Source organism: Mixophyes fleayi, chromosome 11, assembly GCF_038048845.1.
Source record: "Mixophyes fleayi isolate aMixFle1 chromosome 11, aMixFle1.hap1, whole genome shotgun sequence".
Classification (NCBI taxonomy): domain Eukaryota; kingdom Metazoa; phylum Chordata; class Amphibia; order Anura; family Limnodynastidae; genus Mixophyes; species Mixophyes fleayi.
The window spans coordinates 26,370,527-26,387,354 of NC_134412.1; the positions used below are offsets into that span (position 1 = coordinate 26,370,527).

Consider the following 16,828-nt stretch of genomic DNA (forward strand, 5'->3'; position numbering starts at 1 on the left):
ATCTTACATTTCTGCCAGAACTGTACATTTTATCTGAATTGATAGAAGAAAAAAAAAACTGGGCAAGAAGACTTTTAAAGAAAAAAAAAAACAACAACTTTATTTTTGCATGCAATTTCCATAAAATATAATGAACACAGACATATATGTTCAAATGCACAAGAGTTATGTAATTATTGCAGATAATAAGCTTCCTCTTGCCAAAATAGCATCCAATTGTCACCAGGAATGTCTAAAATATTTGGTGTTTTTTTTTGCAAATAAGCAAAGAGTAAATCAGATGCCAAGAGAAGTATTATTTAGGTGTTACAAAAATGACGGCAAGGCCAACCAGCAACACAAACATGGAAATACTGAGGATGACAGTGATGACAACCATTCCTCCTGAGCGACCTTGCAGGGAAGCGGACATGTCTCTTGGGTTTAGAAGCAGATCTGGAATAGAAGTAGTGTTTACAGTTTATAAGTGCTGCTTAATAAAATATGTAATTAGTGAAGACATTACATATGATTACAAAGCAAAACAAGGAGTAAATAGGGCTCTGCTTGGATGAGCTTACAATTAACACGACAATAGAGAAACAAGGTATAATCTGTGCGAGTTGAAAGAGAGTTGAGTTAGTGGAGAGGAAACTGACAGCGGCAAAGCTGGTCTCATGCAATCCAGTCCATTCATCCAGTTGTTCAATCAGATTGTAAGAGAAAAAAAAAAGAAAAAACAAAAAAAACACTAACTGCAACATAACATTGGCAACCAATTCAGTTTGATCAAATGTAGATGGTCAATTGACCTATCTGTGCCCTTCATCTGTCATAACCATCTGCTGAAAAGATTGTAAATCTGTAAACTCTATGGAGATCTGCCTACGCTGCTGGTCGTGAGTGCATACACATTGCAGAAGTTGGCTGACATCGTTCCATCATTTTTGGTCTGGTTATAAAATGAAACAATATGAGTTGCTTTCATAAGCTAAAACATAATCGTGGAAGCATACACACAAATGCGATATCGGACCCAACGGTCGTTTAAGTTTATCCTGTGATTGGCCCAATAGTTGGGTGAAAAACCTGTAGTGTGTATCCAGCTTTAGTATGTTTTCTCCCTGTGTCCGAGTGGATTTCCTCCGGGTGCTCTGGTTCCTTTCCACACTCCAAAAGCATACTGGTAGGTTAATTGGCTGCTGATAAAATCAACCCTAGTGTGTGTGTCTTTGTGGGGTTGTTAGGAAATTTAGACTGTAAGCTAAATAAATGATGCAGAAAGCCATTGCACGACCAGAGTGACAGCTCAGAATTTACAAATCGACAAGCCGAATGAGCAGTATTCATAATGGACCGAACCTGCAGAACCGAAGAGCCGTATGTATAGCTGCTTGCGTGTGTTGCAATTTAAATCCAACTGGGCCTAAATAGATCTCCATAGGTATTTTTGGTACAAAAAAAAAGTACACATAGAAAAGAATGTTATTTTTTAAAACGTATAACTCACCACGTGTCTTGAAGGGCTTTGACCAATTGGTGTAAGCAATCTGACTTCCAGCAGCATTGTACAATACATAACGTATCCTGCAATGAACACAACAAATGGCTACAGTTTATAGTTTGGAAAAAGTGAGCAGAAAATGGGCAGTTCAAGAAAGTTTCGCGATCAAAGGCAGAATGTATCAACCACACTAATTAGAAGTGTGATCTATAATAAAGCAGGAAGCAGGGGTTAAAGTATCAGTATTGAACAATCAATGGACACGATGAGCAATCGTAAAATTCCACTTTACGTCCTAAAAATCAATTCAGACAATTTTATTCTAGCTGTATTAAGTGTGAAATTGCTCCAAGGGTGAGAAGACTCATCCTGGTCATTTAAAAGAAAAAAAAGCTAAAGCAGATACCACAAATTAGTCACATATACAAACTTTTTACTCACACTGTGCAGTGTTCATAAAGGAACAGGACTGAGCAACAGATATTTCTTATTAATCAAACTTTTAAAAAAGAAGACACATTTTAGGGTTGTCCTGCTTGCAATGTGTTTTTATTCACAAAGACTCTCTCACTCTTGCGCAGTGGTTAGCATTGTCCTGGAGGTGACTTCTATATCCTTATATTTCATAGTAGGGTTGTATTAGTCCTTATAATACAGCAGCAGTAATCTTATGAAAAACTAATGTAACTTAAATACTTTAATGCTCCCTAATGGCATTTTAAGGAACAACACACCCTAGCCTGCTAGTGTCAGAAGGAGGACGGGTTGTCAGCAAAGGTGGATTGGAGAAGATTAAGGGCTAGATTTACTAAGCTGCGGGTTTGAAAAAGTGGGGATGTTGCCTATAGCAACCAATCAGATTCTAGCTGTCATTTATTTAGTGCTTTCTACAAAATGACAGCTAGAATCTGATTGGTTGCTATGGGCAACATCCCCACTTTTTCAAACCCGCAGCTTAGTAAATTTAGCCCTAAGTACAGGACAGTGATACTGAGGAGACAGTGAAAGAAGAGGTGATGCGATATCGCTGTGGACCTGGGACAGTGGGTAGGATGCTGTCAGGCTCCCCCCGCCATTGCCTGGGAGCGCGAGCGCCATGGCTGCGCAAGGGCAAGTAATGTGTGTCCTGAATAGGGGGATAATCCCCAGATCAGAGACCTCTGGAGAGACGGGCGAGAATGCTGCAAGTGGCAGCATGCATACACTAAGGGCTGCAAGAGCAGAGACCCCTGGACAGAGGGTTGTAGTAAAGAGTTGTGGGAAACCCAGATAGAGGCAGAGAGAAGACTAGAGAAGTGAGTTAGGGATGAGATCTACACTTGAAAGGATCAGAGCTAAAAGTGTGTGCAGGACATAGTCTACCCTGTGATTCCTGCCCGTGTATACTGGAAACAGACAGAGGCAGAACTGTGAGTAGCTGTGAAACTACTGTGACCAGGAGAACCTGGTATGTAATGTGCATGGCGTAGACAAAGAAAATTTCACTTATTGTACAGCGGAAATATGAAGTTGGGCACCAGACCAGCTCAGTTCAAATGAAAAAAATAAAATAAAAGATTACATTGCTTCCCCCTCAATAAAAGAAACAGTTGCATGGATCATCTTGTCATCTCCTTCAGCACATTACTTCTAACAAATATAAAATAAAAGCGTCTCACACTCTTGCACATAAGCACAATGGTTGTAATGGTGTGCAAATACACAAACGCCAAACTTCTGTTGCACAGTATTTTGTCACAGTACTTTCAGTGTATATCACACAGGTTCCTCAGCTTCTGAGGCCCCCTCCCAGTTCTCTAGGGCCTTGTCTCTCTCAGCACCTCAGTGTACCCACACAGCCTATAGTATACACACACCTCATGAAGGGGTTAATGTATGGTCATTTGTTCCAATCAATTCCTACACAGAGATAATTTCCTTTAAGCATGATTTCAGAAATCACTTTACTTACGTATAAATAGTCCCTGGAAGGATTTTTAAAACTTGACTGGCGTCCAGATTTTGGATGTCTGGCCCCACCTGGTACACGTAGTCCTCTGTTAGCGGAGGTTCACCAAACACGGAGCGACACTGTGGTATACTAAACTTGTCTGGGACAACATAGGTTTCATTGTACCCTGAGGGGGTGAAAAGAGAGAGAGACATAGATAGATATCTATCGAGAGGTGTGTGTGTGTGTGTGTGTGTGTGTGTGAGTGTGAGTGTGAGTGTGAGAGAGAGAGATATATAACACAATTACAATATATTGGGACTACACAATATAATCTACCAGTTTGGTTACCTGCGATCTTGATTTGAATCTCTATTAGGGATGTTTTCCTCACAGCCACGGATTGCTCTAAAGCTTGGTACACCCACTGCTCATAGAGGCAGTAAGCTGGCAGCAGCCAGATGACTGTGGACAGGATTATATTCTCAGAGAATAGCTCAATTTTGTAATCTAAAGAGAAAAGAACAAATTTAAAGTTAGAATAATAAAATGAGAGAATAAAAACACATAGACATATTAAATAGCTGGTTAATGATGCCCGTGTTGTACTGTGAATATATACAAAGTACTGTATGAATACTCTATCAAGTTCAATATGTTGGATGCAATAAAAAGTTTGTCGGCTACTCTAAAAATAGAAATACAGGGATCTCCTATTCCAACATTCAGTATTTATTACATGTTCAATGTTTCACTGGGGTCCAGTTTGTAACTTTTTATGAAGCCAAAGCCCTGCAATAGTAAAGTTTGCCGTAATTTAAACTCATGGTGAATTCAAAATAACAGGACAAATTAAAATAGGTGTCTATGTCATCTGTTTACATGATTTGGGAAATATAGGGTGGATTTTCTTTTTTAAAAATATATTTTATTGAGGTTTTTCAAAAGTGGGAGGTACAGAGAGTGAAACGGGACTAAATCCCAGAATATTAGAAGAAAACATTAAATACATTTCAGACAAGTTTAGAATAACAGCAAAGATATTTTGCATATATCAGTTTAGTGTGAAGCTAAGGGAATAGCCTGGGTTGAGTAATTATCGTAGGGAGGCAGAAACTAAGTGGGGAAGGGGGGGGGGTCCCTACGGACAGGGGAGGAAGATAATGGAAAAATGGGAGGGGAGGGGGGATTTTTATGGCTTGAACAAATGTTATATTTCACATGGGTGGCCCAATATTTCAGTTATTGGAGCCATACTTGCTTTTGTCAGGAATAACAACAGAAAATTATTCCAATGTACTCCCCTCCCCCCCAAAAAAAGCAGAAGAAAGAGATTCTAACCCTAGGATAAGGTGGTGTCACAGTGGTTTAACAAAGTACTGACCATGGGGAAGGAGTACTTATTAAATTATGATACTTCAGTCTTTTCAATTTTATGGTTTACTGCTCTTTATTGAAGGTAATTGCTCGTCCCACATATTCTAAAGAAGGGGGGGGGCTGAGCTGTAAATATATATATATATATATATATATATATATATATATATATATATATATATATATATACACACACACATACACATATATATATATATACCCTATAGGAAATGGTGAAGATATTAGAAGTTAGAAGTCACAAAGAGGTTCCGCTGACCATATAAAATGACATGATACTACAGGCTGGGTGCTGAGACAGATTGCCTAACGACACAGACGTGCTTCTAATGAACACTGACGTGATGACATCATAATATTAGCTATACAGTCACACACACACATAATAAGTCAATATACCCCATTTTTTATGTGCCTCAGGGTTCTTTAGACAATTATGGTCAATATTAGGGATGGTACACGTGCACATTGATTTTTTTTTTTTTTTTTTTTCATTTTGACAAAACAATAATTAAATTGCTAAACACAAACTAAACAAATTACAACACTAACATGCCTGCTGTAGAACTACTGGGATAACAATCACCTAACTGCTGCAAGCATGCAATACATTTTCACTAAATCATTTATAGATACATGTATGGTAAAAACATTAAGAGCTAAAAGTATCTGCAATTCTTGTAAATTAAGAATTTCATTAGTTTCATATGTCCTTTCATAACTCATGAACTTGTTTACATTGACAAACACATATATTAAAATGTAATCATATAAAGTGTCTGTATATAGAAAAAACACTTACGTTCCAGAAGAAAAGGTTGGGACTGACAGATACATCTTGTAGCAAATAAAAAAATAATTGAACTTATCCAAAGTAACTGTTTCATTTCCTCAGAATAACAACACAGCTACTATGCAGATTTACTCAGAAAAGTTCACCTATGTAAGGCAATGGAAGTGTTTTAATGACTAATTAGGAACCTACAGTTATAAGGACAATACATATATAAAATATTGTGTCCCCAGCCCTACTTGCAGGTTGCAATAGAACAGATTTTTCTATGAAGACAAAAATACATTTTGGTCTCTGCCTATGACCCTGCCAAAATGGTTTCTGCAGTGGGGACAATAAAGTTAAGCTCAATTTGGTCTCTTGCATTTGAAAGTACCTTTAAACAAGGCACGCCCAGCACACCTGAGTCAAAGGAGTTACAACTTTATTTAAATAAATGAAAACAACTACAGATGGTTCCATTCCCATTTGAGATTATGATCTTGTGATTTAAAATAAGAAAAAATAGAAATAAACTAGAGTTCAGGATGAGGATAGACAACTAAATAATTCTCAAGCCAAACCTTTCTGCTGAGCAGGTGCATCTGGTTGGTGCCAAATGAAAGCTTTGAATGCTAGCACTTTTTAGCTAGAAAAGTACTAGTGTTCATTACTATCAATCACTCCTGTGCATACACAATAAAGTGAATGCTGTCCCCTGTCACAGCCAACGGGTCACAAACATGTAGCCCAAACCTCCCTCCACCCCATCAAACACATTAACCCTAGTGCTGCGGCAGACAACCACGGACCCTTGGATTAATTTTAATAGGTATGTTTTTATGGACAACCACAGACTATTAAAATTATTTTAATACAGTCAAAGGTGTCTTTTATAGAAATTTTGTCTTAGTGCACTACAGGTCCCAGCGAGCCCTGGGTGCCAAGGCATGCTGACACTTGTGATTCCCCAAGTACCCGCATGTCTTAGCAGTCATGGGTATGCTGGTGCTTGTAGTACTACAAACACCAGCATGCCCAAACTGTGGGCAGTGTGGGCTTGATGGGACCTGTAGTGCACCAAGGCAAGATGGTGTCTTTATTATAGAATAATTTTTAATTACGCCATACCCACCTTCCCAGGGGTGTGGGAGGAGCTGGGTACCCCTAGGGAGGGTCCCATTCTTTTTACAGGACCCCATCTCCCTAGGGAATCCAGACTTGTGCTAACCAGCATGGGGTTGGCTGTTATTAGGAGGACCCCACGATTCGGGTTCCCTTACTATAGTGCCAACAGTCCCGGCTATCACAGCCTAGTGCTGGCTCTAGAAAAACTGGGTATACCCCACGCTTCTTGTCCCCCCCCCTTCCCCCGATTTTGCTAGTACCAACCTAGGCTGCAGCACTAGGATTAATCTGAGGGGGGAGGGGTTGGAACGTTGTTTTATTTATTGATTTATTAATTTACTGTAATGTGCCGTCAGCACTAGGGCTAATGTGTTTGGGGAAGGGGGGGGGGTAAGGGTTTGGGCTACATGGCTGAGGGTTTTTTATGTTAATAGTAACTATTTTGTGTCAGATCCGTCATTGGCCTTTGAATGTTGACATTGTGACTGTCGATATTACTACAGTCGCCAGTGAAAATGTCACCATTTTAAACATGAATATGTCAACATTTACACTATAACCATTTTGATGTTGACAGTATAAGTTTCAACATATTCACTATATCGTACCCAACCCCACTGAAACATGGAGGGCCTGAGTCATAAAGGAGAGCAAGGCAAAAAAAGGAGTACATTCAAATGGCGGGAGGTAAGCTGCAGCCGGGGTGACTCAAAGGAGCTCACCAGACGCCAGACTTCCCGGGGAGCCCTTCAAAATTGCCAGCACTAGCTGCTGCTGCTGATTGCGGATTCATATCTGAAACTAATAGGTGCTTTCTTTATCTATCATGCATTTACTATGATTCTCTGAGTGTATTTTAGTAAGTTTTTTGATTTTTACACAATAAAGAGAGTTATACCAGCTGCATTTAAGAGGCTTATCTAATTCCATTCCAACAAGTATGTATTTGCCCGTCAAAAGTTTAAAAAATTGAGTATAAGTGTATCTGATTTATGCCTGGCGCTAATTCAACTGGTGCAGAGCTGCATGAATCTTGCGATGCGTCCAATTTTGCAATTTCTAGCACTTGCAATTTTTTTGAGAATCCATTCTACATTTGCATTTTCGTGTGCAAATATGTTCCGCCTCAGCATCAGCCCTTAGGTCTCATGATGTGTGTGGCCGGAATGCAGTGGCCGGTTCAGTGGCCGGAATGCATCACACATCCTCATCCAAAAATTGTCTGAAAAGGATCAACCAGCTGACCACCACTGCCATTCATATATCTTTTGTGCTCCTTGCAGTTTCATGTCCAGTAGGGAGTATATCATCATCATCATCATCATTTATTTATATAGCGCCAACATATTCCGTAGCGTCTACATTTTGCATTTTGGCCCAGCCAGACTGCAAAGGTAAAAGTGACTCATAAGCTAAATGATCCTGTCACACAACAATGTTGGTCAGGGGGTAGTTGTCTTGTGTGAAATTGTGTAACAGGCGGTAACAGGCTAAAGGTAGCGAGGTTAAGAGGATGGCTGAGGAATATTATAAGCTTGTCTGAAGAGGTAGGTTTTCAGAGAACGCTTGAAAGTTTGTAGACCAGAGGAGAGTCTTACTGCGCCAGGGAGAGAATTCCATAGAGAGGGTGCAGCCCGAAAAAAGCCCTGTAACCGGAAATGGGAGGATGTAATGAGGGTGAATGAGAGAGCAGATCTTGTGTAGAACAGAGTTGCCGAGTTGGGAGATATTTTGAGACAAGAAAGGAGATGTATGTTGGTGCAGCTTTGTTGATGGCCTTGTAGGTTAGTAAAAGTATTTTATATTGGATTCGGTAGAAAACAGGCAGCCAGTGTAGAGACATACAGAGTGATTCAACAGTGGCATAACGATTTGCAAGGAAAATCAGTCTTGCCGCAGCGTGCATAATAGATTGTAGGGGTTTGAGTCTGTTTTGGGTAAGACCAGTAAGGAGGGAATTGCAATAGTCAATGCGGGAGATGATAAGTGCATGAATTAAGGTTTTTGCAGTGTCTTGCGTGAGATATGTGCGAATTCTGGAAATGTTCTTTAGATGTATGTGGCATGATTTAGATATAGAGTCAATGTGGGTTCCAAAGGATAGGTGTGAGTCAAGGATTACACCTAGGCAGCAAGCTTGTGGGGTGGGATTTATGGTCATGTTATCAACAGAGATAGAAATGTCAGGTATGCTCTTGTTGGCGGGTGGGAATATTATTAACTCTGTTTTAGAAAGATTAAGTTTGAGTTGGCGAGAGGACATCCAAGATGAAATGGCAGAAAGACAGTCAGTTACACGGGACAACACAGTTGTCGAGAGATCAGGAGAGGATAGATAGATTTGGGTATCATCCGCATAGAGATGATACTGAAAGTCAAAGGAACTTATTAGATTTCCAAGAGAAGCGGTATAGATAGAGAACAGCAGAGGACCTAGCACTGAGCCTTGTGGTACTCCAACTGATAGGGGAAGCGGAGCAGAGGAGGCTCCAGAGAAATTAACAGTGAAAGAGCGATTAGAGAGGTAGGATGAGAACCAGGATAGAACAGTGTCTTGAAGACCTAGGGATTGCAGCATTTGTATGAGAAGAGAGTGGTCAATGGTGTCAAATGCAGCCGAGAGATCCAGGAGAATTAGGAGAGAGTAATGGCGTTCAGTTTCAGCAGTGATCAGATCATTGACAACCTTGGTCAACGCAGTCTCTGTGGAGTGTTGAGAATGAAAGCCAGACTGAAGAGGATCCAACAGGTTGTTAGTGGAAAGAAAGCGTGTGAGGCGAGTGTAGGCAAGTCTCTCTAGAAGCTTGGAGGGGCAAGGGAGCTGAGAGATGGGACGGTAATTTGAGAGAGAGTTTGGGTCGGAGTTTTGTTTTTTTAGAATAGGAGTAATCACTGTGTGCTTGTATAGTGATGGAAAGATGCCAGTAGAGAGTGAGAGATTACAGATTTGAGTTAGAGGTGAAATGAGCACAGAAGACATTGATCTACCAATTTGCAAGGGAATAGGATCAAGAGGACAGGAGGTAGGGGTGGACATATAAGAATATGCTGCAGGTATATTGGATATATGTTGGCATCAGAGATGAAATGGTGGCATGTAAGGGGACAGTTACGTCTGATTTATATTAAAATGATTTATTTAAGCTGATCTATTCTTCTCTGAAACTAGTAATGCTTAGTATGTATATACAGTGTCAATGATGTTATACTTAAACAGAATGCTAATTCAGCCACTTTAAGGAGTTGATTTGATTTTCAACAAGGTGCAAAGGATTACCTATAGGTGTGCGGGAAAATCTGCGATGTTGGGTACCGTAGTATCTGGAAATGCACACGTGATGTTCCGTGGCACATCTCATTGAGTTTAATTGCCCCCTAAGAGTGTAACATATAGTATACAGTATACATGATATACATGGTGCAGAGGTTTTACGTAGCATAGATTATGAAAATTTGCACTGCACATGCCTGCAAAGTCAGCATATGCATATGTGTGCATGCAGATTTGCTCACGTCTGACACTTGCACCTCCTTACTACTGAAGAAGTGGAACTGTAGAGGGAAAGGGTGATCAAACATAGGCCGAGCACAGTGAGGGCGTGTTCATGCAAATGCGGCCGAGGCAGACCTGCATGGAGACACAAGTACACCAGTCAGGAGCTGTATCTTCACATGGCTTTCTAGTCAATATTAGAGGATGTGTGTCTATAAGTCCAAATGGTAAAATTTGCAGCTGTATGTCACATTACTATTCACTGACACGTGTGATTAGCCATTCACTGGAATTTAGTTTCCAATTATTCTGACTATTTAGCCAATGGGGCATATTTATTAACTAGGGCATTTCTGAAACGATCATTTTAATTCCTTATCGTAATGATAATGAATAAAAGATCATGATCATTTATTAAAAGTGTTCTGTCGGAACAGCAGTCACTATATACTGCGGCTCCTGCGAACACACAATTCTACCTATCTCCTATCTTTTCAATGGTCATTATCGCAAACTGGACCCTTTTGTGATAGTAAACCAAAGGTCCCTCTACTGCAATGCTCTCCCCATAATATTCAATGGCAACGCCATCGTCCCAATCAGAGGCGGACCCAGACTTAATTTTTAGAGGGGGGATTTTGCATAATCATGTCCCTCCTTCATTCTAATTGGCTGGGCCCCGGATAACCCCGCCCACCGGCCGTGATTGGACCCACCCTCTTCCCCGTTTTGATCGGCGTCTTAGAACCAAATATAATGAACTTAGTGCTGCTAGCGGGGGCGATTGCCCTGATCGCCCCTTTCCCCCCTGGATCCGCCACTGGTCCCAATGGGGACTGCTTTTGCAGTCGATATTTCTGCTGCGATGTCCTAGTTATAAATTATTATGATCCTTCAAAATGCTGGAATTTTAGCAAAAATGAGTATAATAAATAGACCACAATATCACTTGTAGTCAAACTGCTTTAGTCTGAAAAATCGGAAAACACCCACTAAAATGTAATGGGTTATAATATATACAGATAAAGGCAATAGATATTAAAAGTAAAAGTATAATACATTTCTTAATATACTGCCATATTAATCATTGATTATCACTAATACTCTTATACAAACTCTTAAAGGGATGTCGGTGTTCTGTCATCACTCCGCTGCTGTGTGCACACAACACACAGCAATTTAGTTGTAGCGCCAGCTCAGGACAGCTGTACAGCAGCTGAAATTCATACAATTTATTTTGACCTTGATTCAGTGTACCAAAATTAATATTATATTTATACAATTTGATCATAAATTGGTATACCAGACAAATTACTGTACTGGCTATTACTTTTTACCCACTGGCTGTGGTTCCTTGTTAATCAAGTGTTGATTTCAAGGGGCTATATACAGCGAACTTCAACTATTATTTATCAATATAACAATTGATAGCTGCATCGGTCACAAGTGTCCTATATTTAATGAAAGTAGTGAATGATATATATTGTACATAATGAGTTCAGAGGCAACTCATGTTTAGTGACCTTTAGTGGATAGATTTATTACTCTGTTTTGTAATGCTGCTGACAGTACAAATAGCAAGTGTATTCTTCCTGTTAGAAAGGTTTAACTGTTTCACCTTCCACCAAATTTTTATGTTTTAAACGATAGAAGATTTGATTAATTAATTTGCATCCCAATATTTACTGCATCCTATATCACCTGCAGGGTATTATACATTTCCTAGATTTCTCTCTTTTTATTAAAATGATGAAGTCCTTTGACTTGGCTCAGGAGTCGCCCCAGGGTGTCCACTGATGTACAGTTAGTGCTATCAACAAACATATTCTAAAGGTTGTTAGCACCGACAGCTTCTCAGCTTTGGTAAGAAAATTGACTTGTCCCTTGTAGCGGATCCTTCTGTTCCGTGGGGGGCCCTTGTTTCTGTCCTGTTTATGATGTCCGTCTTATCTGCGATATCCTGTATGCTTTTCCTGGAACTCATTTCTTGTTCTGCTGTTTTACTCTTTGTATGAATTTGCATCCTTACTTGCCCTATTGACGTTCCAGACAGCTTTATCATCATCATCATCTACTTATTTATATAGCGCCACCGAGAGAGACTAAGGGCAATTATTATCAGCCAATTAACCTACCAGTATGTTTTTTGAGTGCGGGAGGAAATCGGAACAAATCCCCGCAAACACGGGGAGAACATACAAACTCAGTTAAGGCCATGGTCGGAAATCAAACTCATGACCCCAGTGCTGTGAGGCACCACTGAGTCACCGTAACACCTGAGAACAACTAAGTACTCCACCATGCTTTTTCTTCCCTGCTTCGGTACCTAACACTACTCCACTTATCGCTGCCTCCCGAAACATCCTTCTTCATCTTCTACTCCTACTTGTCCAGCTCTATATAAGCGCATAGCTCTGCCTATTGGAAGCTTAATCCTTTTTTTATTTGACATTATGTGGACTGTGCGTCTAACACCAATTTTTTTATCCATTCCTGGAGCAGCAGGGTTCACAAGTACTGTCAAACATTAATTGCGCTCACTAACGTAGAAAGATGAAATCAAAGAACTTCTGTGGGTAACCCACGGATTACAGCAGTCTGCCACCTAGTGGTCCATTAAAAAAATTCTGTTTTGAGTAGTATAGAATATAGTAAACAATAAAAAAAGTTAAAACACAATATATACCTTGTTCTAGCAGAAAACAATTGGTAAAAAGCAGTACTTTCCTTAACTTAAACACGACTTCATCTTATACTATATTACCGGGCACTTTTCTCTTTTAGGGCTATAATCCACTAGCGCTGTGTTTGCGTCAAAAAACGCAAATGTAAACCACATGTAAAAATTCATATATATGCTATGAGGTTCCCATGAGGCATAATCTGTGGTTGATATACACTGGAGGCATTTGAATGAATGGAAGCAGCAGAGTTTTTCCCATTTATTTTAATAACCCATTGAAATGAATGGGCTATTGAACTTAATGGGAGAAGCTCTGTAAATTAATATAATAAATAAAAAATGCCTGAAAGATATTACCGTTAATACGGTAATATCTCGCTGGATTTCAGCTCGTGGCTCCCTGAGCTGCGAGCTGAAATCCAGCGAGTAAATTACCGCATTAACGGTATTTACGAGTGCGGGATTGAAAACATTTACTGAGCCTCGGTGCAGCTGCTTCTTATGCCCCTCCTCCGACACAAGGTTGCAAAAAGGAAGGAGGAAGAGGAGTGTAAATAAAGAGTTTTGTCATAGAGATTGTCTGGTGCCCAAATTATTCTGACTTTCATTGCACTGCACCACAAAGTGACATCACCTGTGTCCCGCTACTTACAAAGAAATACCTGCTTGTGCAGGGACGCCCTGGTCATTTACACCCATGCCCATCAGCTAGCGAGGGCTTGAGAAGGAGGTGCACTGTGTACCCTTTGCACCCCACACTACACACATTGACAGGACTGTAGGAAAATAAATATATCTACAATTAGTTGGCCTGCGTTGGTTGCCACATTGCTGTCTTTTTATTTTGTTGCTATTGATAAATCATGTTATCACTGTCCACCTCCATTTACAGACATGCACTAAGCTTTCCACCAGGACACATAGATTACAGAGCAAGTTGGCCTAGTTTCCGGGGCAGCAGCAGTTTGCACAAGCAGAGGAGTGAAGGTCTTTGAAATGCATCTGTGCAAAGCAGTGCTGAAACTGGGGGAGTGAGATTAGTGTAATGAAATAAAGGGTGGAGAGTGCGCATGGTCATTTCCACCCCGCAAAAGGATTTCATTTTCAGGTTTGCATCAGATCACAACCAATGGTATTCAGGTCTCTTCCTATTACATAGTAACATAGTAACATAGTTGATGAGGTTGAAAAAAGACACCAGTCCATCAAGTTCAACCTATTTTGGATCTCCTGCGATCCTGCACTTATATTTGAAATTAATCCAGAGTAGGCAACCGCCCATCTGTTTCAATTTTGAAAATCCCCCCAGACTCAATATTGCAATCCAATTTTTACCCTATATCCACTAGTATCCTTTATTTCAAATTAACGGTCGTATCCCTGGATACACCTTTCCGCTAAAAATTTGTCTAACCCTTTCTTAAACATATCTATTGAATCTGCCATCACAACCTTCCCTGGCAATGAATTCCATATCTTGACTGCCCTTACTGTAAAGAGCCCCTTCCTTTGCTGGTTGTGAAATTTCCTCTCCTCTAACCTTAGGGGATGACCACGTGTCCTGTGTATGGTCCTTGGGGTAAAAGTTCCCATGAAAGCTCTCTGTATTGACCCCTAATGTATTTGTACATAGTAATTATATCTCCCCTTAGACGCCTCTTTTCTAAAGTAAACATGCCTAAACTGGCTAACCTTTCCTCATAACTTAATGACTCCATACCCTTTATCAATTTTGTCGCCCTTCTCTGAACCCTTTCTAGTTCCAAATTATCTTTTTTATAGAGTGGTGCCCAGAACTGTACTGCATATTCAAGGTGAGGTCTTACCAACGATTTATACAGTGGCAAAATTACACTGTCTTCCCTTGCATCTATGCCCCTTTTTATGTATGCCAATACTTTGTTTGCCCTTGCAGCTGCTGCTTGACATTGAGCACTATTGCTAAGTCTACTGTCTACGAGCACTCCCAAATCCTTTTCCATTATAGATTCTCCCAAATTAATTCCATTTAATTTATAGATTGCGTTCTTGTTTTTGATCCCTGAATGCATAACCTTACATTTATCTGTGTTAAACCTCATATTCCATTTAGCCGCCTAATCTTCAAGTTTATTTAAGTCTCTCTGTAGAGAAGCTACATCTTGCTCTGATTTTATTACCTTAAAGAGTTTAGTGTCATCTGCAAAAATAGAAACTTTACTCTCTAAACCATCCCCAAGGTCATTAATAAGGTCATAATATTCTTTTAATGGGGTCCATTTTGCGCCTTCATTTTCGGCATAGAAGGGCATTCACATGCTCACTCCCTGCAGTGTCATAAAAAGGATTACACTGAACAAAACTGACTCCCATGCAGTGTTACAGGAGAAAATATGAAAAGTTTATTTGATTAAAAGGGGTGGTGATAAACTGGCAGGTAGGTGCACTTTGATGTGAAGTTTATTGTGACGAAACAAGTTTGATAACACTATAACTAGCCTGTTTCTCGTTTCTCACAAAATGTGGATTATAGCATATACTTTTTATAGCCCTTGCTTTTGTTCCCCAGCTCAACAGAATACCACTGCAGTGTCTAAATACATGTGGATAAGGGGACATTGTAGCTCATAATAAATATGTATATTGTGTATTGTATTTTGATGATGTGGCAGTGAGGTTGTTATTCATTGTCCTTAAAGTGAAGCCAGGTGGGTTATGGGTAAAGATCAGGTGGTGTCCAGGATACAGGTGAGGGGGCTGGAGCTGCATTCATTCTCCTCCCTCTGCCCTCTACAGGAAGCCTGGAACAGTAGTATAAGGGATTAATTTTAGGAGGTGCTGGCTGCTACCTTATCTTTGGAGGTGAAGGAAGCCAATTAGTATCCATTGTTCTCCATAGGACTAGTCCAGACATTTTGTCTGCGTCCCACCAGGGAGCTTCTGTGGAAGCACAGCTCATTTCCACTCCCCCTCTAACCCCCATGATCCAGGACCTACCAATGTTTAAAGAGAGAGAGAGACCCAGAGGTTTGCCGAGGGAGGGGAAAGCACTGTGGAAATTTAACCCTAGATATAAGGAGCCACTCCAGGGGGGAGGTGATGTTCATTCTGGGATTTCATTCATGGAAGTTGCAAGGCCTGGTTGTGAGTCTACATATGCAGCTGAGAAAGATCCATGGGCCTTTAAATCAGGACATTCAGGTGACTTTAGCTGGGTGGTGATTAGCTCCCCTTTGCCCTGTGGCTGCGGCTACCTGCAGGTAACTGATTGTGACTCCCATGACATAGACTTGAACCGGCATGTGTGGAAATCTTTATGGTGGATGGAAGTATAGACTCTGACTAGGGAAAATGTGCAGATATAAGTACATATTTGACTGCTTGACATACATGTGTGATGAAATCAGAGAGATACAGCCATATGCTGCTTGGGTCAAACCACCTACTGTTAAGTTTTCATCCGCTTTGCATTCTGCTTGCTACTCAGATCTGCTATGCAGTTCAGCTCTGTCTCCCTCTGACTGCTGATTGGAAGGCTGAGTCACAACGAGTGGGCCTCATTACCTCACTCCTTCAGGGAGATCCACAATATGGGGCTTTTTAAATTCAAACCTCATGATCTTGCATAGCAGAGACTGGAGGCTTTCTTTTCTGCATTATCTCTCCTGCATGGTAACCCAGATAGGAGAATCTTTATTACATGCTCTGAGACAAGCCAATAGTCCCTCTGAAGCATAGTGTTCAGAATTTTGTAGGTGGGCAGCGGGCACCTCTTGAAATCATCCTGTCGTTTGCAGTCAATTTGTGTCAGCTTATCTGAGGTGGTAAAGGTTACCCTTCTGTAATATCCTCCATCAGAGTCATTAAACATGCTCATGTATCTGTCCATCAAGATTGACTGCAGACACCAGGAGAGAAGTCAAGAGAAGAGGCAACAAGTACCTCCTACCACATTTCCTTATTCT

General features: G+C 40.4%; 1 protein-coding gene across 1 annotated transcript; it reads right to left on the reverse strand.

Annotated features, from left to right (window-relative positions):
- Nucleotides 1–82: 82 nt before the first annotated feature.
- On the reverse strand, nt 83–5,752 carry LOC142107319 (uroplakin-2-like). Its single transcript, XM_075190680.1, has 5 exons — nt 5,611–5,752; nt 3,765–3,923; nt 3,435–3,600; nt 1,490–1,566; nt 83–435 (listed from the first exon to the last, which is right to left on the reverse strand). Exons 1-5 carry the CDS (start codon nt 5,693–5,695, stop codon nt 296–298), a joined length of 627 nt encoding a protein of 208 aa, XP_075046781.1. The 5' UTR covers nt 5,696–5,752; the 3' UTR covers nt 83–295.
- Between the last annotated feature and the right edge of the window lie 11,076 nt (nt 5,753–16,828).

Coding starts and splice junctions, on each gene's coding strand:
- LOC142107319 (XM_075190680.1), bottom strand. CDS start 5,695: ATGAAACAGTTACTTTGGATAAGTTCAATTATTTTTTTATTTGCTACA. Junction 3,924..5,610: donor CCAACCTTTTCTTCTGGAAC/GTAAGTGTTTTT, acceptor TTTTCTCTTTAG/ATTACAAAATTGAGCTATTC. Junction 1,567..3,434: donor CTTCCAGGGACTATTTATAC/GTAAGTAAAGTG, acceptor TGTTCATTGCAG/GATACGTTATGTATTGTACA.